Raw genomic sequence first — 23,108 nt, 5'->3', positions numbered from 1 at the left:
TTTTTTTCCCTTTACTATTGTCAATCTCTACCCAGATGGACTCAACGTTCTGCTCCGTAGATCTTATATCATCTCTCACAATCACCCAGATCTCATCCCTAATCAAGAGCACCACTCCACCTCCTCTGCCTTCTTGCCTATCTTTCCGTATTACCTGATACCCTTGGATATTTAATTCCCAGTCATCTCCACCTTGCAACCAGGTTTCTGTAATGGCCACTAAATCATATGCCTTGGTACGGATCTGTGCCACAAGTTCACTAACCTTGTTTCTAATACTACGAGCATTTAGATAAAGTGCCCTTATACTCATTGCCCTTTTAGAATCTATTGACCTATGCGATTTTTGCTTTTTACTTTTATGCACTCTACTCTTACTTTTTTCTTCACTAACTCTAGCTTTGGTCTCTACATCACTTCCCTCTTCTTTTCTGCGTGGGTTCCTATCCCCCTGCCATATTAGTTTAAAGCCTCCCCAACAGCACTAGCAAACAGTCTCCATAGGACATTGATCCTGACCCTGCCCAGATGTAGACCGTCGGGATGGTACTGGTCCCACCTCCCCCAGAAGCGGTTCCAATGCCCCAAGAACCTGAAACCCTCCCTCCTGCACCACCGCTCAAGCCACATATTCATCCTAGCTATCCTGCTATTCCAACTCTGGCTAGCACGTGGCACCGGTCATAATCCTGAAATGATTACCTTTGAGGTCCTATCTCCTAGCTCCCTAAATTCAGCTTGTAGGACCTCATCCCGCTTTCTTCCTATATCGTTAGTACCTGCATGAACCACGACAGCTGGCTGCTCACCCTCCCCTTTCAGAATGCCCTGCAGCCTCTCTGGTCCTCCACTCATTGGAATTCAGAAGACTGATGGGGACTTCATTGAAATCTATTGAAAGTTGAAAGACCTCAATAAAGTGGATATGGAGATGATATTTCCTAGGTGGCCATGGAGGCCAAGTCGTTGGTATATTAAGGCAGAAGTTGACACATTCTTGATTAGTCAGGGCATAAAAGGATACAGGGAGAAGCAGGAGATTGGGGCTGAGAGGGAAATGGATCAGCCATGATGAAATGGCGGAGAAGTCTTTGGGCCAAATGGCCTGATTCTGCTCCTTTACCTTATGGTATTATGGTCTTATATTGAAAGGCCCAGATGGAGTGGACATGAAGATAATGTTTCTAATAGTGAGAGAGTCCAGCATCAGAGGGCACAGCCTTAGAATACAAGCATGTCTCTTTGGAACAGAAATGAAGAAGTACTTACTTAGCCAGAGGTTGGTAAATCTGTGGAATTCATTGCCACAGAATGCAGTGGAGGCCAAATCATTGGATGTATTTAAAACAAAAGTTGATAGGTTCTTGCTTAGTAAGGGTATCAAAGGTTACCGGGAGAATGCAAGAAAATAGGATTGAGAGGGTTAATAAATCAGCCATGATGGAATGGTGGTGCAGACTTTTTGGGCTGAATAGCCTAATTCTGCTCCCATGTCTTATGATCAATCTTGGTGTCAACCACAAATTTGGCAGAGAATCATTTTTTTTTAACTAATCCAAACATCTGTCCTGACAGATCCGACATGGCCTGGTCTGTTTGAGTCAAAGAATTCTTGGTCCGTGCACAATTGTACAAGGAGCATTGGTAGATATTTTGAATAAAACAACACAAGAATTTTACGATGACACCAATGGCATCCTGAAGGTATGTTTTATTCAGCTATCTGTGCAGGCACAAAACTTTTTCCACTTTATTCAGAGCGGTGCTGATGATTTAACTTGGATATGGTTTTAAATGGAAGATTTGACTAATTCTTTCCTGAGTCAGTTGCCCTACTAATTCACGATCGAGGCAATTGTCTGGAGAATATGGTGTAATCAATCAGTGAGCAGGAGCACAACAAAAAGCTACATTTTCAACTGAAGTTTAAAAACGCAGTGCTTTGTTACAGTTTTTTAAGAGTTGAACTGTGCCCAATCTGTGAATGAAATTGATTAGAAAGGGCAAATAAAAATACATCGGGGGAAAGCGGAGCAGCCAAAAGTGGTGTGAATTGTCCAGTGCCGGACTGGCTTCGGCTCATCAGGCATGGGCAAGGTAGGTATATAACCATATAACAATTAAGCACCGAAACAGGCCATCTCAGCCTTTCTAGTCCATGCCGAACTCTTACTCTCACCTAGTCCCACCCGACCTGCACTCAGCCCATAACCCTCCACTCCTTTCCTGTCCATATAGCTATCCAATTTAACTTTAAATGACAACATCGAACCTGCCTCAACCACTTCTGCTGGAAGCTCGTTCCACACAGCTACCACTCTCCGAGTAAAGAGGTTCCCCCTCATGTTACCCCCAAACTTTTGCCCTTTAACTCTCAACTCATGTCCTCTTGTTTGAATCTCCTCCACTCTCAATGGAAAATATCTGGTAAGTTTCTTCTTTGTTATTCTTCATTCCTGGCCTGCTGGAATGAAGTTAGTGCTGTAGCAATGGCTCCAAGGGCAGTGTTTTGTTCTGCGTGTGAGATGTGGGAATACTGGGAGACATCCTTCCTCTCGGATAACCACATTTGCACCAGGTGCACTGAGCTGCAGCTCCTCAGAGAAGGTGTTAAAGAACTGGAGCTAGCACAATGACCTTTGGCTCCTATGGGAGACTGAGGAAGTGATAGATAGGAACTACAGGTAGGTAGTCACACCAAGGCTGCAGGAGGCAGGTGACTTGCAGGAGGAAGTGCAGAACACTCCTGTGGCTGTTCCTCTCGATAATAAGTATACCACTTTAAATACTGTTTAAGGGGACAAAATATCAGGGGGAGCCACAGCAGCCCTATCAAGTGTGACAATGGGAAAGTATGTATGGAACCGGAGGAAATAGCAGAGGTACCCAATGAATACTTTACTTCAGTATTCACTATGGAAAAGGATCTTGACGATTGTAGTGATGACTTACAGCGGACTGAAAAGCTTGAGCATATAGACATTAAGAAAGAGGATGTGCTGGAGCTTTTGCAAAGCATCAAGTTGGATAAGTCGCCGGGACCGGATGAGATGTACCCCAGGCTAGTGTGGGAGGCGAGGGAGGAGATTGCTGAGCCTCTGGCGATGATCTTTGCATCATCAGTGGGGACGGGAGAGGTTCCAGAGGATTGGAGGGGATGTTGTTCAAGAACGGGAGTAGAGATAGCCCAGGAAATTATAGACCAGTGAGTTTTACCTCAGTGATTGGCAAATTGATGGAGAAGATCCTGAGAGGCAAAATATGATTGGGAATAATCAGCATGGTTTTGTCAAAGGCAGGTCGTGCCTTATGAGCATGATTGGATTTTTTGAGGATGTGACAAAACACATTGATGAAGGTAGAGCAGAAGATGTAGTGTATATGGGTTTCAGCAAGGCATTTGATAAGGTACCCCATGCAAGGCTTATTGAGAAAGTAAGGCAGCATGGGATCCAAGGGAACATTGCTTTGTGAATCCAGAACTGACTGGCCCACAGAAGGCAAAGAATGGTTGTAGACAGGTGATATTCTGCATGGAGGTTGGTCACCAGTGGAGTGCCTCAGACATCTGTTCAGGGACCCCTACTCTTTGTGATTTTTATAAATGACATAGGTAAGGAAGTGGAGGGATGGGTTAGTAAATTTGCTGATGACACAAAGGTTGGGGTTGTTGTGGATAGTGTGGAGGGCTGTCAGAGGTTACAGCGGGACATCAATAGGATGCAAAACTGGGCTGAGAAGTGGCAGATAGAGTTCAACCCAGTTAAGTGTGAGGTGGTTCATTTTGGTAGGTCAAATATGGTGGCAGAATATAGTATAATTCTAAGACTCTTGGCAGTGTGGGGGATCAGAGGGATCTTCGGGGCCGAGTCCATAGGACACTCAAAGCTGCTGCAGAGGTTGACTCTGTGGTTAAAGGCATACGGTGCATTGGCCTTCATCAATCATGGGACTGAGTTTAAGAGCCAAGAGGTGATGTTACAGCTATATAGGACTCTGGTCAGACCCCACTTGGAGTACTGTGCTCAGTTCTGGCCACCTCACTACAGGAAGGATGTGGAAACTATAGAAAGGGTGCAGAGGAGATTTACAAGGATGTTACAGCTATATAGGACTCTGGTCAGACCCCACTTGGAGTACTGTGCTCAGTTCTGGCCACCTCACTACAGGAAGGATGTGGAAACTATAGAAAGGGTGCAGAGGAGATTTACAAGGATGTTGCCTGGATTGGGGAGCATGCCTTATGGGAATAGGTTGAGTGAACTTGGCTTTTTCTCCTTGGAGCAGCAGAGGATGAGAGGTGACCTGATAGAGGTGTATAAGATGATGAGAAGCATTGATTGTGTGGATAGTCGGAGGCTTTTTCCCAGGGTTGAAATTGCTAACATGAGAGGGCACAGTTTTAAGGTGCTTGGAAGTAGGTACAGAGGAGATGTTGGGGTAAGTTTTTTTATGTAGAGAGTGGTGAGTGCGTGGAATGGGCTGCCGGCGACGGTGGTGGAGGCAGATACAAAGGGCGTTTTAAGAGACTCTTGGATAGGTACATGGAGCTTGGAAAAATAGAGGGCTATGGGTAACCCTGGGTAATTTCTAAAGTAAGTACATGTTCGGCACAGCGTTGTGGGCTGAAGGGCCTGTATTGTGCTATAGGTTTTCTATGTTTCTATGTACATATATGTCACCATCTACAACCTGGAAATTCATTTTCTTGTGGCCGTACACAATAAATCTATAATAGAATAATAACTATAACAACATCAATGAAAGACCAAACTAACTTGGGTGGTCAATTTGTGTACAAAAGGCTAGAAACCGTGCAAATACAAAACAAAAGATATAATAACAAATAAATGAACAATAAATATCAAGAGCACAAGATGATGAGTCAGTTTTCTATGTTTCTACGTTTCTGTAAAAGACTTAACTATAAGAAGTCTTTTATGCGGTACCTTATTGAACGCCTTCTGGAAATTCAAGTAAATGACGTACATCTGTTCCCCTCTAGCCACTGCGCTCATTATATCCTCAAAGAACTCCAGTGTTTGTCAAACAGGACCTGCCTTAGCTGAATCCATGCTGCATCTGCCTGATGGATCCATTTCTTTCCAGACACCTCGTTATTTCTTCTTTAATGATAGCTTCAAGCATTTACCCAACTACAAATGTTAAACTAACTGGCCTATAGTTACCTGCCTTTGCCAACATCCTTTTGTGAACAGTAACATTCGCCATCTTCCAACTGCAATTTTTTGAGGAAGTTACAAGCAGGGTAGACAAAGGAGTTGCAGGAGGTGTGGTGTACATGGATTTTAGAAGGCCTTTGACAAGGTGCTGCACATGAGGCTGCTTAGCAAGATAAGGTCCCATGGAATTACAGGGGAGTTACTAGCATGCGTGGACCATTGACTGATCAGCAGAAAACAGAGAATGGGAATAAAGGGATCCTATTCTGGCTGGCTGCCTGTTACCAGTGGTGTTCCACAGGGGCTGGTGTTGGGACCACTGCTTTTTACGATGTATGTCAATGATTTGGACTACAGTATTAATGGATTAATGGATTGCTAAGTTTGCCACAAAGATACAAAGATAGGTGGGGGAGTGGGTAATGCTGTGGAAACAGAGAGCCTGCAGAGACTTAGATAGTTTTGGGGAATGGGCAAAGAAGTGACAAATGAAATACAATGTTAGAAAGTGTATGGTCATGCACTTTGGTGGAAGAAATAAACAGGCAGACTCTTATTTAGATGGGAAGAGAATTCGAAATGCAGAGATGCAAAGGAACTTGGGAGTCCTTGTACAAGATACCCTAAAGGTTAACCTTCAGGTTGAGTCAGTGATGAAGAAGGCAAATGCAATGTTGGCATTCATTTCTAGAGGTATAAAATATAAGAGCAGGGATGTGATGTTGAGGCTCTATAAGGTACTCGTGAGACCACACCTGGAATATTGTGTGCAGTTTTGGGCTCCTTATTTTAGAAAGGATATTCTGACATTGGAGAGGCTTCAGAGAAGATTCACAAGAATGATTCCAGGAATGAAAGGGTTACTGTATGAGGTACATCTGGCAGCTCTTAGGCTGTATTTCCTGGAGTTCAGGAGAATGAGGGGGGATCTCATAGAAACATTCCAAATGTTAAAAGGCCTGAACAGATTAGATATGGAGTCCAGGGCAAAAGGGCATGACTTCAGGATTGAAGGACGTCCATTTAGAACAGGGATGCGGAGAAATTACTTTAGTCAAAGGGTGGTAAATCTGTGGGATTTGTTGCCATGAGTGGCTGTGGAGGCCAAGTCATTCGGTGTATTTAAGGCAGAGATAGATATGTTCTTGGTTAAACAGGGCACTAAAGGGTAAGGAGAAAAGGCAGGGGAGTGGGGATGATTGGAAGGATTGGATCAGCCCCTGATTGAATGGCGGACCAGACTCGACAGGCCAAATGGCCTACTTCTGCTCCTATATCTTATAGTCTTATCTCATCTTCCAATCTGTCAGGACCTGCCCATTGTCTAGAGAATTTTGGTAAATCATCACCAAAGCCTTTACTATAACTTCTGCCATTTCTTTCAGTAGCCTGGGATGCATTCCATCAGGACCAGGGGACTTTTCTATCTTCAGACCCACAAGTTTGCTCAGCACTACCTCATTAATGATAGCTATTGTATTGCGGTCCTCACCTCCCATCGCATCCATAATATCTCTCTTTGCCATGTTAGATGTGTCCTCCACCATGAAGACTGCCACAACATAGTCATTCAAAGCCTCTGTCATTTCCTCATTATCCAATATCAATTCCCCTTTCTCATCCTCCAAGAGACCCTTTCCTGCTTTAAGTAATTATAAAAACCTTTACTATCCATTTTTATATTTGGGGCTAGTTTATTTTCATGATCTAGCTTCCCTTTCTTTATTGCTCGCTTTGTGGTTCTTTGTTGCTTTTTAAAATTTTCCCATCTTCCAGTTTCCCACTACTCTTGGTGATTTTATTCTCTCTTGAAGACCTCATTGCTTTTCCTTCCTACAGAATGTCATTGGTCCAATATGTACCAAGACATCTGGCTGCTCTCCCTCCATCTCCAAAATGCTGTGGACGTGATCTGAGACATCCTTGACCCTGGCGCCTGGAAGGGAACATATCATTCAGGTGTCCCCTTCGTGTCCACAAAATCTCCAAATTGTTCCCTATCAGGACCAGTCCCTCTTCTCTTGCTTCCCCTTTTGCACCATGGACCGATGCTCGGTGCCAGTAACCTGGTCTCCGTGTCATTCCCTTGGGAGATTATCCACCTCATCAGTATCCAAGACAGTATGCTCATTATTTAGGGGAATGGCCAGAGGGGTGTTCTGCGCTAACTGCCTGTTCACCTTCCCATTTCTTCTCCTGACAGTCACCCAGCTACCCACTTCCTGCAACTTAGGGGTGACGACTTCCGTATAACTGCGACTGATGATCTCCTCAGTCTGCCAATCAAGCCGAAGGTCATCCAGTCTCCCAGATAAACACATCTGCACCAGGTGCACCAAGTTGTAGCTCCTGGGAGAATGTATTAAGGAATTGGAGCTGCAGCTCGATGACCTTTGACTCACACGGGAGAATGATGAGGTGATAGACAGGAGCTACAGGGAGGTAGTCACACACCTCTAGGTTGCAGAAGACAGGTAACTGGGTGACTGTCAGGAGAAGAAGGCGAAATGCCAGTGCAGAGTACACCTGTGGCCATTTCCCTCAATAATAATAACTAAATGATAACTATACAGCTTGAAGATACTATTGAGGGGGCAAACTACCGGGGGAGAGCCACAGTGACCAGGTCCCTGGCTCTGAGTCTGGTGCCCAGAAGATCAGAGCGGTGAAGAGGACTGTAATGTTGACAGCAGATTCCTTAGTCAGAAGATCAGAGAAGAGGTTCTGTGGGTGCAGTAGAGACATCCGGATGGTATGTAGTCTCCCTGATGCCAGGATCAGATATGCCTCAGTTTGGATCCGTGGCATTTTCAAGGAGGAGGCACCAATGCCATAGTCAGACAAAGTGAGAAGGTCCAGAAGAGAGATTTTAGAGATCTAGGTAGAAAGGTGAGAAACAAGACATCCAGGGTAGTAATTGCTGGATTGCTGTCTGTGCCATGTGCCAGTGAGGGTAAGAATAGAATGAATTGGCAGGTGAATGCTTGGCTGAGGAACTTCTGCAGAGAGCAGGAGCTCAGATTTACGGATCAATAGGATCTCTTCTGGGGAAGGTATCACCTGTACAAAAGAGACTGGTTACACCTGAACCTGGGTGGTCCAGTATCCTGCAGGCAGGTTGACTAAAGTTGTTCAGGGGTATGCGGTTTAAACTAATTTGGCAGGGCGATGAGAACAGGAGTGATAGTCCTGAAGATGAGGTAGTTGGTTTACGTACAGAGGCAATGCATAGTGAGACTCCTGGCAAGGAGAGGCTGACAGTAGGGCAAATTTGCAGTCAACAGGATGAGTTGCAGTGTAAAAGGTGGATAAAACCATAAAGGGTGAATACAGGACTGAAAGTGTTATCTTTGAAAGTGTGCAGTATACAGAATAAGATAGATGAACTTGTAGCACAGTTACAGATTGGCATACATGATGTGGAAAGCGGCCAGTGAGTAAGTGGGCCAGTGAAGGAGTGGAGCTTTGAGGCTTCGACAAGAAGAGGCAGAGGACGAGCTTGCTTGCAGTTTGTCTTTACAATGCCTCCTGAGACAGTGATGTGCCTCTCATGTGAGATGTGGCAGTCTTGGGGGAACCCCTGTAGCCATTCCCCTGAATAATAAGTTTACCGTCCTGGATACTGTTGGCGGGGACGACCGACCAGGGGTGAGCCACAGTGGCAGGGCCTCCGGCACTGAGTCTGAACCTGTGGTGCAGAAGGGTGGGACGGAGAAGAGGAGAGCTGTCGTCATTGGAGACTCTATAGTCAGGGGAGCAGACAGGAGATTTTGTGGACGTGAGAAGGACACCCGCATAGTTTGTTGCCTCCCGGGTGCCAGGGTCCGGGATGTCTCTGACCGAGTGCACGACATCCCGGTACGAGAGGGAAAGCAACCAGAAGTTGTGATACACGTAGGGACCAACGACATAGGCAGGAAGAGGGATGAGGTCCTGAAGTGTGAGTTTCGGGAACTAGGCAGAAGGCCGAAGAACAGGACCTCAAGGGTGGCGTTCTCAGGATTGCTGCCAGTGCTACGTGACAGTGACGGTAAGAAATGGAGGAGATGGCAGTTGAATGCGTGGCTGAGGAGTTGGTGCAGGGGACAGGGTTTTAGATTTTTAGATCATTGGGATCTCTTCTGGGGAAGGTGGGACCTGTACAGATTGGATGGGTTGCACCTGAACTCGAGGGGGAGCAATAACCTTGCAGGTAGGTTTGCTAGCATGGTTCGGGAGAGTTTAAACTAATTTGTAAGGGGGATGGGACCCAGAGCGATAGAGCAGTGAAAGAAGTGCATGGAGTAAAGCCAGATCTAACATATAGAGAGGCTTTGAGGAAAGAGAAGCAGAATAAACGGTGTAAAGATAGTAAGGTAGAAGGGCTGAAATGTGTGTACCTCAATGCAAGAAGCATCAGGAACAACGGTGATGAACTGAGAGCTTGGATACATACATGGAATTATGATGTAGTGGCCATTACAGAGACTTGGCTGGCAACAGGGCAGGAATGGATTCTCAATATTCCTGGATTTCAGTGCTTTAAGAGGTATAGAGAGGGTGGAAAAAGGGGAGGAGGGGTGGCATTACTGGTCAAGGATACTATTACAGCTACAGAAAGGGTGGGTAATGTAGCAGAATCCTCCTTTGAGTCAGTATGGGTGGAAGTCAGGAACAGGAAGGGAGCAGTTACTCTATTGGGGGTATTCTATATAGGCCCCTTGGTAGCAGCAGAGATATAGAGGAGCAGATTGGGAGGCAGATTTTGGAAAGGTGCAAAAATAACAGGGTTGTTATCATGGGTGACTTTAACTTCCCTAATATTGATTGGCACCTGATTAGTTCCAAGGGTTTAGATGGGGCAGAGTTTGTTAAGTGTGTCCAGGATGGATTCCTGTCACAGTATGTGGACAGGCCGACTAGGGGGAATGCCATACTAGATCTAGTACTAGGTAATGAACCGGGTCAGGTCACAGATCTCTCAGTGGGTGAGCATCTGGGGGACAGTGACCACCGCTCCCTGGCCTTTAGCATTATCATGGAAAAGGATAGAATCAGAGAGGACAGGAAAATTCTTAATTGGGGAAGGGCAAATTATGAGGCTATAAAGCTAGAACTTGCGGGTGTGAATTGGGATGATGTTTTTGTAGGGAAATGTACTATGGACATGTGGTCGATGTTTAGAGATCTCTTGCAGGATTTTAGGGATAAATTTGTCCTGATGAGGAAGATAAAGAATGGTAGGGTGAAGGAACCATGGGTGACAAGTGAGGTGGAAAATCTAGTCAGGTGGAAGAAGGCAGCATACATGAGGTTTAGGAAGCAACGATCAGATGGGTCTATTGAGGAATATAGGGTAGCAAGAAAAGGGAGCATGAGAAGGCCTTGGCGAGTAGGGTAAAGGAAAACCTCAAGGCATTCTTCAATTATGTGAAGAAAAAAAGGATGACAGGAGTGAAGGTAGGACCGATTAGAGATAAAGGTGGGAAGATGTGCCTGGAGGCTGTGGAAGTGAGCGAGGTCCTCAATGAATACTTCTCTTCGGTATTCACCAATGAGAGGGAACTTGATGATGGTGAAGACAATATGAGTGAGGTTGATGTTCTGGAGCATGTTCATATTAAGGGAGAGGAGGTGTTGGAGTTGTTAAAATACATTAGGACAGATAAGTCCCCGGGGCCTGACGGAATATTCCCCAGGCTGCTCCACGAGGCAAGGGAAGAGATTGCTGAGCCTCTGGCTAGGATCTTTATGTCCTCATTGTCCACGGGAATGGTACCGGAGGATTGGAGGGAGGTAAATGTTGTCCCCTTGTTCAAAAAAAAGTAGTAGGAATAGTCCGGGTAATTTGGTAGTGTGGAGGAGCAGAGGGATCTCGGGGTACATGTCCACAGATCCCTGAAAGTTGCCTCACAGGTGGATAGGGTAGTTAAGAAAGCTTATGGGGTGTTAGCTTTCATAAGTCGAGGGATAGAGTTTAAGAGTTGCGATGTAATGATGCAGCTGTATAAAACTTTGGTTAGGCCACACTTGGAGTGCTGTGTCCAGTTCTGGTCGCCTCACTATAGGAAGGATGTGGAAGCATTGGAAAAGGTACAGAGGAGATTTACCAGGATGCTGCCTGGTTTAGAGAGTATGCATTATGATCAGAGATTAAGGGAGCTAGGGCTTTACTCTTTGGAGAGAAGGAGGTTCAGAGGAGACATGATAGAGGAGTACAAGATATTAAGAGGAATAGATAGAGTGGATAGCCAGCGCCTCTTCCTCAGGGCACCACTGCTCAATACAAGAGGACATGGCTTTAAGGTAAGGGGTGGGAAGTTCAAGGGGGATATTAGAGGAAGGTTTTTTACTCAGAGAGTGGTTGGTGCATGGAATGCACTGCCTGAGTCAGTGGTGGAGGCAGATGCACTAGTGAAATTTAAGAGACTACTAGTGGAGGAATTTAAGGTGGGGGCTTATATGGGAGGCAGGGTTTGAGGGTCGGCACAACATTGTGGGCCAAGGGGCCTGTACTGTGCTGTACTATTCTATGTTCTATGTTGTAGGGATCAATGAATCATGTATGAAAGAAGATTATAACTGGGAGTTTTATGTCCAAGGATACGCATTATATTGAAAGGACAGGCAGGAAGGCAGAGGGGGCAGAGTCGCTATGCTGCTAAAAAAATGAATAAAATAATTTGAAAGAGGTGACATAGGGTCGGAAGGTGTTGAATCATTGTGGATAGAGTTAAGGACTGTAAAGGTAAAAAGACCTATATACAGACCCCCAAAGAGTAGTAAGGATGTGGTCTACAGATTACAACAGGAGATAGAAAATGCACGCCCAAGGGGCAATGTTACAACAGTCATGGGGACTTCAATATGCAGATAGATTTGGAAAATCAGATTGATGCTGGATTCCAAGAGGGGGAATTTCCAGAATGCCTATGAGATGGCATTTTAGAGTAGCTTGTAGTTGAGCCCACAAGGGGATCAGTTATTCTCGATTGGGTGTTGTGCAATGAACCAAAACTGATTACAGACATTAAGGGAATCTTTAGGGGAAAGTGATCATAATATGATCAAATTCACCCTGAATTTTGAGACGGAAAAGCTGAAGTCAGATGTATCAGTGTTACAGTGAAACAAAGGGAATTTCAGAGGCATCAGAATTGGCTAGAATTGATTGGAAAAGAACACTTACAGGGATGATGGCAGAGGAGCAATGGCTGGAATTTCTGGAAACAATTCGGAAGGCACAGGGTACATACATCCCAAAGCAGCAAGAGTATTCTAAAGGCAAGACAAAAGAAGTCAAAGTCACCATAAAAGCTAAAGAGAGGGCATATAATAGAGCAAAAATTAGTGGTAAGTTAAAGCTTACAAATACCTAGATAAGGCAACTAAAAAGCCATTAAGGTAAAGATGAAATATGAAAGAAAGCTAACCAAATATATTAAAGAGAATACCAAATGTTTCTTCAGATACATAAAGTGTAAAAGAGAGTGAGAGTGGATATTGGACCGCTGGAAAACGATGCTGGAGGGGTAGTAATTGGGGCAATGAAATGGAGGATGATCTGAAAAAAGTATTTTGCATGTGTCTTCACTGTGGCAGACACTAGCAGTATGGTGGAAGCTCCAGGTGTCAGTGGTCATGATGTGTGTGAAGTTACCATTACTAGGGAGAAGGTTCTTGGGAAACTGAAAGATATGAAGGAGCGGCAGAGGATGAGAGGTGACCTGATAGAGGTGTATAAGATGATGAGAGGCATTGATCGTGTGGATAGTCAGAGGCTTTTTCCCAGGGCTGAAATGGCTAACATGAGAGGGCACAGTTTTAAGCTGCTTGGAAGTAGGTACAGAGGAGATATCAGGAGTAATTTTTTTTACGCAGAGTGGTGAGTGCATGGAATGGGCTGCTGGCAATGGTGGTGGAGGTGGATACGATAGGGTCTTTTAACAGACTTTTGGATAGGTACATGGAGTTTAGAAAAATAGAGGGCTATGGGTAACCCTAGGTAATTTCTAAAGTAAGTACATGTTGGCACAGCATTGTGGGCCGAAAGGCCTGTATTGTGCTGTAGGTTTTCTATGTTTCTATGAAGGTAGATAAGTCACTTGGACAAGATGGTGTACACTCCATGGTTCTGAAGAGGTGACTGGAAGCATTAATAATGATCTTTCAAGAATCTCTAGGATCTGGAATGCTTCCAGAAAACTGAAAAATTGCAAATGTCACTCCACTTTTCAAGAAGGGAGAGAGGCAGAAGAATAGAAACTACAGCCCAGTTAGTCTGACTTCAGTTGGTGGGAAGATGTTGGATTCGATTATTAAGGGTGAGATCTCAAGGTACTTGGTGGTACATGATAAAATAGGTCATAGTCAGCATGGTTTCCTCAAGCGAAAACCTTGTCTGACGAATCTGTTGGAATTCTTTGAAGACATAACAAGCAGGATAGACACAGAAAAAATGGTTGATGTGTATTTGGATTTTCAGAAGGCCTATGACAAGTTGCCACACATAAGGCAGCTTAACAAATTAAGAGCCCAATGAAAAATTAGGAAAGATACTGTCATGGATAAAGTAGTGGATGGCTTTTCCGGTTGGCTATAAGTGACCAGTGATGTTCCACAGGGGTCTGTGGTGGGACCCATACTTTTTACACGACATGTTATTAATTTGAATGATGATGGATGTGTTGCAAAGTTTGTGGATGATACTAAGATAGGTGGAGGGGCAGGTAGGTCTGAGGAAGTAGAGATACTACAGAAGAACTTGGACAGATTAGGAGAATGAGCAAAGAAGTGGCGGATGGAATACAGTGTTGGGAAGTGTATGGTCATGCACTGTGGCAGAAGAAATGAAAGGGTTGACTATTTTCTAAATGAAGAGAAAATACAAAAAAACTGAGGCGCAAAGCGACTTGGGCGTATTTGTGCAGGATTCCCTAAAGTTAATTTGCAGGTTGAGTCTGTGGTGGGGAAGGCAAATATGATGTTAGCATTAATTTCAACAGGACGAGACAAGGATATAATGCTGAAACTTTATAAAGCACTGGCGAGGCCTCACTAGTAGTACTGTGAGATGTTTTGGGCCCATTATCTAAGAAAGAAGTGCTGAAAATGGAGAGGAATTAAAGGAGGTACACAAAAATGATTCCAGGTTAGAATGGCTTGTCACAAGAGCATTTGATGGCTCTGGGCCTGTATTCACTGGAATTCAGAATAACAGGGGATGAAAGGCCTTGATAGAGTGGATGTGGAGAGGGTGTTTCCTATGTGGAAGGGCCTAAGACCAGCAGACTAAAGGATGGCTGCCATTGGGAGCTGAACATCCAAGGACATATGGTATATCAGAAAGATAGGTTAGTAGGCTGAGAAGAGCAAGAAGGGGGCATGAGAAGGCCTTGGCGAGTAGGGTAAAGAAAAACCCCAAGGCATTCTTCAATTATGTGAAGAAAAAAAGGATGACAGGAGTGAAGGTAGGACCGATTAGAGATAAAGGTGGGAAGATGTGCCTGGAGGCTGTGGAAGTGAGCGAGGTCCTCAATGAATACTTCTCTTTGGTATTCACCAATGAGAGGGAACTTGGTGAGGACAATATGAGTGAGGTTGATGTTCTGGAGCATGTTGATATTAAGGGAGAGGAGGTGTTGGAGTTGTTAAAATACATTAGGACAGATAAGTCCCCGGGGCCTGACGTAATATTCCCCAGGCTGCTCCGTGAGGTGAGAGAAGAGATTGCTGAGCCTCTGGCTAGGATCTTTATGTCCTCGTTGTCCACGGGAATGGTACCGGAGGATTGGAGGGAGGCAAATGTTGTTCCCTTGTTCAAAAAAGGTAGTAGGGATAGTCCGGGTGATTATAGACCAGTGAGCCTTACGTCTGTGGTGGGAAAGATTCTTAGAGATAGGATCTATGGGTACTTAGAGAATCATGGTCTGATCAGGGACAGTCAGTATGGCTTTGTGAAGGGCAGATCATGTCTAACAAGCCTGATAGAGTTCTTTGAGGTGGTGAATCATTGGAAAGAAATGACATAAGACTGGAAGGTGTTGAGCCTCTATGGGTTGAGTTAAGAAATGGCAAGGGTAAAAGGACTCTAATGGCAGTTGTACACAGGCCTCCAAACAGCAGCCAGGATGTGGATTACAAATTACACCAGGAGATAGAAAAGGCATGTCAGAAGGGCAACGTCATGTTAATCATTGGGAATTTTAACTTGAAAGTGGATTGGGAAAACCAGGTCAGTACTGGACATCAAGAGAAAGAATTTGTAGAATGTCTAAGGGGTGGCTTTTTAGAACAGCTTGTTCTAAAAATCCCACTAGGGGATCAGCTGTGCTGGATTGGGTGTTGTGCAATGATCCGGAGTTGGTAAAAGAGCTTAAGGTTAAGGAATCTTTAGGGAACAGTGATCACAATATGATCAAGTTCACATTGAAATTTGAGAGGGAAAAAATAATATCTAATGTGTTGGTATTTCAGTGGAATAAAGGAAATTACAATGGCATGAGAGGGGAACTGGCTGAAGTTGAATGGAAAGGGACATTTGCAGGAAGGACAGCAGAGCAGCAATGGCTGGAGTTTCTGCAAAAAATGAGGGAAGTACAAGACAGATATATTCCAAATAAGAAATAATGTTCAAAGGGAAGAAGTACACTACCGTGGCTGACAAGTGAAGTCAGAGCCAAAGTAAAAGCAAAAGAGAGGGCATACAAGGAAGCCAGAGCTAGTGGGATGATAGAGAATTGGGGAGCTTTTAAAAACTTGCAGAAGGAAACTAAGAAGGTCATTCGGAAGGAAAAGATGAATTATGAGAGGAAACTGGCGTCCAATATCAAAGAAGATACTAAAAGCTTTTTTAAGTATATAAAGGGTAAAAGAGAGTCGAGGTTAGATATAGGACCAATACAAAATGACACTGGAAATATTGTAATGAGAGACGCAGAAATGGCAGAGAAACTGAATCATATTTTGCATCAGTTTTCACAGTGGAAGATGTCTGCAATATACCAGATAAATCTCCTGGACCTGATGGAATGCACCCTCGGGTTCTGAAGGAAGTAGTTAGAGAGATTGCGGAGGCATTAACGATGATCTTTCAAGAATTGATAGATTCTTGGCATTGTACCGGATGACTGGAAAATTGCAAATGTTACTCCACTATTTAGGAAGGGTGGGAAGCAGCAGAAAGGAAACTATAGACCTGTTAGCCTGACATCAGTGGTTGGGACGGGAGGGAGGGAACGTCGAATCAGACCATGAGAGGCCTGCATCGGGCATTCTCATGCCTTACAAGGCGCAGATTGGAAGTCTGTGTAGGGTGCCACTCCTCGGACAGACTAGAGCAATGTGTGATTAAGTGCCTTGCTCAAGGGCACAAACTCGCTGCCACAGCTGAGGCTCGAACTAGCGACCTTGAGGTCACTAGACGAATGCCTTAACCACTTGGCCACATGTCCAACAAGTTGTTGGAATTGATTGTTAGGGATGAGATTACAGTACCTGGAGGCACATGACAAGATAGGCCAAAGCCAGCATGGTTTCTTGAAAGGAGAATCCTGCCTGACAAACCTACTGCAATTCTTTGAGGAAAATAGAAGCAGGGTAGACAAAGGAGATGCAGTAGACATGGTGTACTTGGATTTTCAGAAGGCCTTTGACAAGGTGCTGCACATGAGGCTGGTTAGCAAGATGAGCCCAAGAAATTACAGAAGTTATTAGTGTGGGTAGAGCATTGGCTGGTCGGCAGAAAACAAAGGGTGGGAGTAAAGGGATCCTATTCTGGTTGGCTGCCGGTTACCACTGGAGTTCCACAGGGGTCGGTGTTGGGACCGCTGCTTTTTACAATGTATGTCAGTGATTTGGACTACGGTATTAATGGATTTATGGCTAAATTTGCTGATGATACAAAGATAGGTGGAGGAGCGGGTAGTGTTGAGGAAACAGAGAGCCTGCAGAGATACTTTGATAGTTTAGGGGAATGGGCAAAGAAGTGGCAAATGAAATACAATGTTGGAAAGTGTATGGTCATGCACTTTGGTGGAAGAAATAAACAGGCAGACTATTATTTAGATGGGAAGAGAATTCAAAATGCAGAGATACAATGGTAGTCCTTGTGCAAGATACCCTAAAGGTTAACCTCCAGGTTGAGTCGGTTGTGAAGAAGGCGAATACAATGTTGGCATTCATTTCTAGAGGTATAGAATATAAGAGGAGGAATGTGCTGTTGAGGCTCTATAAGGTACTCGTAAGACCACACTTGGAGTATTGTGTGGAGTTTTGGGCTCCTTATTTATTTAGAAAGGATATACTGACATGGGAGAGGGTTCAGAGGAGATTCATGAGAATAATTCCAGGAATGAAAGGGTTACCATACGAGGAATATCTGGCAACTCTTGGGCTGTATTCCCTGGAGCTCAGGAGAATGAGGGGTGATCTCACAGAAACACTCAGAATGTTAAAAAGCCTGAACAGATTAGATATGGCAAAGTTATTTCCCATGGTAGGGGATTCTAGGACAAGAGGGCATGACTTCAGGATTGAAGGATGTCCTTTTAGAACTGAGATGCGGAGAAATTACTTTAGTCAAAGGGTGGTAAATCTGTGAAATTTGTTGCCACGAGCAGGTGTGGAGGCCAAGTCACTGGGTGTATTTAAGCAAAGATAGATAGGTTCTTGATTAGCCAGGACATCAAAGGGTATAGGGTGAAAGCAGGGAAGTGGGGAAGACTGTAAGAATTGGATCAGCCCATGATTGAATGGCAGAGCAGACTCGATGGGCTGAATGGCCTACTTCTGCTCCTGTATCTTATGGTGCTATGGTCTTATGGACACAGCCTCAGAATAGATCAGTGTCCTTTTAGAACAGAGATGAGAAAGAACTTCTTCAGCCAGAGAATGGTGAATCTGTGGAATTCACTGCCACGGGCAGCTGTGCAGGCTAAGTCTGCATGTATATTTAAGGCAGAGGTTGATGGATTATTGATTGGTCAGGGCATGAAGGGATGTGGGGAGAAGGCAAGAGATTTGTTTGAGAGGGAAAATGGATCAGCCATGATGAAATAGTAGAGCAGACCCAATGGGCCAAATGGTCTGTGTCTCCTCCTCTGTCTGGCAACATTTATGGAAAAGAGTAAAGTCGACGTTTCAGGCCAAGACCCTTCAGCAGGATCGGAGTAAAAAAGATGGGGGAGGGGAGAGAGAAGCACAAGGTGATAGGTGAAACCAGCAGGGGCAGGGATGAAGTAAAGAGCTGGTTGCTGTTGATTAGTGAAAGAGATAAAGGGCTGGAAAGGACAGAAGACCATGGAAAAAAGAAAAGGGGGAAGGAGCACCAGTGGGAAGCAATAAAGGCAAACTGAATAGGAATAAGGAACCTTGGTTCTCAAGGGATATTGCAACTCTGATAAAGAAGAAGAGAGACTTGTATGACATATATAGGAAACAGGGAGTAAATAAGGTGCTTGAGGAGTATAAAAAGTGCAAGAAAATACTTAAAAACAAAATCAGGAGGGCTAAAAGAAGACATGAGATTGCCTTGGCAGTCAAAGTGAAGGAAAATCCAAGGAGTTTTTACAGGTATATTAAGAGCAAAAGGATTGTAAGGGATAAAATTGGCCCTCTTGAAGATCAGAGTGGTCGGCGATGTGTGGAACCAAAAGAAATGGGGGAGATCTTAAATGGGTTTTTTGCATCTGTATTTACTAAGGAAACTGGCATGATGTCTATGGAATTAAGGGAAACAAGTAGTGAGATCATGGAAACTGTACAGATTGAAAAGGAGGAGGTGCTTGCTATCTTGAGGAAAATTAAAGTGGATAAATCCCCAGGACCTGACAGAGTGTTCCCTTGGACCTGAAGGAGACCAGTGTTGAAATTGCAGGGGCCCTGGCAGATATATTTAAAATGTCGGTGTCTATGGGTGAGGTGCCGGAGGATTGGAGAGTGGCTCATGTTGTTCCGTTGTTTAAAAAAGGCTCTAAAAGTAATCTGGGAAATTATAGGCCGGTAAGTTTGACGTCAGTAGTGGGTAAGTTATTGGAGGGAGTACTAAGAGACAGAATCTACAAGCATTTGGATAGACAGGGACTTATTAGCGAGAGTCAACATGGCTTTGTGCTTGGTAGGTCATGTTTGACCAATCTGTTGGGAGTTTTTCGAGGAGGTTACCAGGAAAGTGGATGAAGAGAAGGCAGTGGATATTATCTACAAGGACTTCAGTAAGGCCTTTGACAAGGTCCCACATGGGAGGATAGTTAGGAAAATTCAGTCGCTAGGTATACATTGAAAGGTGGTAAATTGGATTAGACATTGGCTCGATGGGAGAAGCCAAAGAGTGGTAGTAGAGGATTGCTTCTCAGAGTGGAGGCCTGTAGCTAGTGGTGTGCCACAGGGATCAGTGCTGGGTCCATTGTTATTTGCCATCTTTATCAATGATCTGGATGATAATGTGGTAAATTGGATCAGCAAATTTGCTGATGATACAAAGATTGGAGGTGTAGTGGACAGAGAGAAAGGTTTTCAAAGCTTGCAGAGGGATTTGGACCAGCTGGAAAAATGGGCTGAAAAATGTCAGATGGAGTTTAATACAGACAAGTGTGAGGTATTGCACTTTGGAAGGACAAACCAAGGTAGAACTTACAGGGTAAATGGTAAGGCACTGAGGAGTGCAGTAGAACAGAGGGATCTGGGAATACAGATACAAAATTCCCTAAAAGTGGCGTCACAGGTAGATAGGGTCATAAAGAGAGCTTTTGGTACATGGCCTTTATTAATCAAAGTATTGAGTATAAGAGCTGGAATGTTATGATGAGGTTGTATAAGGCATTGGTGAGACCAAACCTGGAGTATTGTGTTCAGTTTTGGTCACCAAATTACAGGAAGGATATTAATAAGGTTGAAAGAGTGCAGAGAAGGTTTACAAGGATGTTGCCAGGACTTAAGAAACTCAGTTACAGAGAAAGGTTGAATAGTTTAGGACTTTATTCCCTGGAGCGTAGAAGAATGAGGGGAGATTTGATAGAGGTATATAAAATTATGATGGGTATAGACAGAATGAATGCAAGCAGGCTTTTCCACTGAGGCAAGGGGAGAAAAAACCAGAGGACATGGGTTAAGGGTGATGGGGGAAAAGTTTAAAGGGAACATTAGCGGGGGCTTCTTCACACAGAGAATGGGGGGAGTGTGGAATGAGCTGCCAGACGAGGTGGTAAATGCAGGTTCTTTTTTAACATTTAAGAATAAATTGGACAGATACATGGATGGGAGGTGTATGGAGGGATATGGTCCGTGTGCAGGTCAGTGGGACTAGGCAGAAAATGGTTCTGCACAGCCAAGAAGGGCCAAAAGACCTGTTTCTGGGCTGTAGTTTTTCTGTGGTTTCTATGGTTTCAATAGGCAGGCATGGAGATAAAGTGCAAGAGGGAAAAGGGGATGGAGAATGGTGAAGTGGGGCAATGACTGGAAGTTCAAGAAATCGATGTTCATGGCATCAGGTTGGAGGCTACCTAAACAGAATATAAGTTGTTGTTCCTCCAACCTGAGCGTGGTCTCTTTGCAACAGTAGAGGAGGCCGTGGGTTGACATATCCGTATGGGAATGGGAAGTGGCGTAGCATAGATACTCAGCGAAATGGTCTCCCGATCTGTATCAGGTCTCATCGATATACAGGAGGTCACACTGGGATCACTGGACGCAGTATAGGGTCCCAATAGACTCACAGGTGAAGTGTCGCTTCACCTGGAAGGACGGTTTGGGGCCCTGAATGTTAGTGAGGGAGGAGGTGCAGTGACAGGTAGCACTTGTTCCACTTGCAAGGATAAGTACTAGGAGAGATATCAGTGGGGAGGGAGAAATGGACAAGGGAGTTGCGTAGGAAGTGATCCCTGTGGAAAGAAGGCAAGGATATTTTTTCAATGATTTCAAGTTTTCTGGACCCCATCATCTTATTTTCACCATGGATGTCCAGTCTCTATACACCTCCATCCCCCACCAGGAAGGCCTCAAAGCTCTCCATTTCTTTTTGGACACTAGACCCAACCAGTTCCCCTCCACCACCACTCTCCTTTATCTCGCGCAACTTGTCCTCACTCTAAATAATTCCTCCTTTGTCTCCTCTGACTTCCATCAAATAAGAGGTGCAGCCATGGGCACTCCCATGGGTGCCACCTATGTCTGCCTTTTTGTCAGCTACAGAGAACAGTCTATGTTTCAAGCCTACACTGGTGTCCGTCCCCCACTTTTCCTACACTACAGCAACAACTGCATTGGTGCTGCTTCCTGCACCCATGCCAAGCTCATTGACTTCATCCGTAGTGAAAATAAGATGCTCGGGGCCAGGGAACTCAAAATCATCAAACAGATCACGAGTGTGTGAAGTGTCACGGATGTAGGTAGGAAGAGACTGAACCGGGGGGGGGGGGGGGGATAAAACTGAGTGTCGAGGTATGCAGATATGAATTCAGTGGGGCAGGAACAAGCAGAAACATCGGGCACTCGCATGGTCCTAGCTATGCCTGTCTTTTTGTTGTGTCACGTACCCCATGACAGGTTAAAGATGCAGCAGAAATGGAAAACACTCTGGAGTCCAGTATCGCTATTAACTAATGGTATTTATTAGTAACTACGTAATACAGTAATATAAATGCAGATATATCAAACAGGTTAGCAATGATTATATATCAGTAAGTGTGGAAATATATGAAAACCAAGCATCTTCGAGTGTAGGGGTAAATAGATAGTCTTACGATGATGAGTAAAATTCAGTTCAGTTCGTGGTATTGAGTTGAGTAGTAATGGAGAGAGAGAGAGAGAGGGAGAGATTTAAGTCTTCAGGTGAGCTGATGCCATTGATCTTCCCGTTGTCCTCCGAATTCCTTTAGAAGTCACCGACTGTGACCACAACAAAGGGGACCGTTCTTCTGTGGTGGAATTATCAACCCAGGTGAGAGTTGGACACACAAATAACTCCCCACCGGTCACACCCTTTTCACACTGTGAGAGCCACTGATCGATCTGCCTGATCGATCCTCCAAAACCCACCTTTTCTGTGGGCACAACAAAGCTCATTCAGTGTCCAGGACCATGTGTCTGTAAGTCTAACAACTGACCTTCTATTTATCTCACCGTGCTGAACACCAGCTGTCCATCAAGCAGCTCCTCCCTTCTCTCTCTGTAAGAACTTGGAAGCTGCCAGTGTCCTTGCAGAAAGTATGAACAAACTGTGAGCAGACTTTACCTCTCTCTCTCTGTCTTTCTCTCTTTTTTAACAAGGTGTCTGGTGTTGAGCAACTCTCTCTCTCTCTTTTCAAAAGCACAATTCATAGGGGTAATTCAGGACCCCGTCACAGTTGTTACATGGAACAGTCTATATTCCAATCCTACACTGGTGTCACTCCCCAACTTTTCCTATGCTACATCGATGACTGAATTGATGCTGCTTCCTGCACCCATGCAGAGTTCGTCGACTTCATCGACTTTGTCTCTAACTTCCACCCTGCCTTCAAATTTACCTGGTCCATTTCTGACATCTTCCTCCTCTTTCTCGATCTCACTGTCCCTGTCTCTGGATATAGCTTATCCACTGACGTCTATTATAAACCCATGGATTCTCACAGCTACCTTGACTATCCTTCTTCCCACCCAGTTACTTGTAAAAATGCCATTCCCTTCTCTCAATTCCTCCATCTTCACTGCATCTGCTCTCAGGATGAGGCTTTTCATTCTGGAACAAAGAAGATGACATCCATTTTCAAAGAAAAGGCTTCCCTTTTTTCACCATCAATGCTGCCTTCAACATCATCTCTTCCATTTCACACATGTCTGCTCTTACCCTATCCTCTCACCACCCTACCAGGGATAGGGTTCCTCTTGTCCTTACCTACCACCTCACCAGCCTCCACATCCAGCACATAATTCTTTGGAACTTGCACCTTCTCTAATGGGATTCCACCA

At 44.5% G+C, this 23,108-nt stretch overlaps 1 protein-coding gene across 1 annotated transcript in view; it reads left to right on the top strand.

Annotated features, from left to right (window-relative positions):
• tat (tyrosine aminotransferase) overlaps positions 1-23,108 on the top strand; it is a 131,524-nt gene that overhangs the window by 92,018 nt on the left and 16,398 nt on the right. Inside the window, exon 8 of the mRNA XM_072279081.1 lies at positions 1,576-1,704. Within this exon, the coding sequence (XP_072135182.1) occupies positions 1,576-1,704 (129 nt within the window). The remainder of the gene's footprint in view (positions 1-1,575; positions 1,705-23,108) is intronic.

This window comes from Mobula birostris, chromosome 15, assembly GCF_030028105.1.
Source record: "Mobula birostris isolate sMobBir1 chromosome 15, sMobBir1.hap1, whole genome shotgun sequence".
NCBI classification, from domain to species: Eukaryota; Metazoa; Chordata; class Chondrichthyes; order Myliobatiformes; family Myliobatidae; genus Mobula; species Mobula birostris.
The sequence above is the reverse complement of the archived record's forward strand: the minus strand, read 5'-3'. Positions and strand labels throughout refer to the sequence as shown.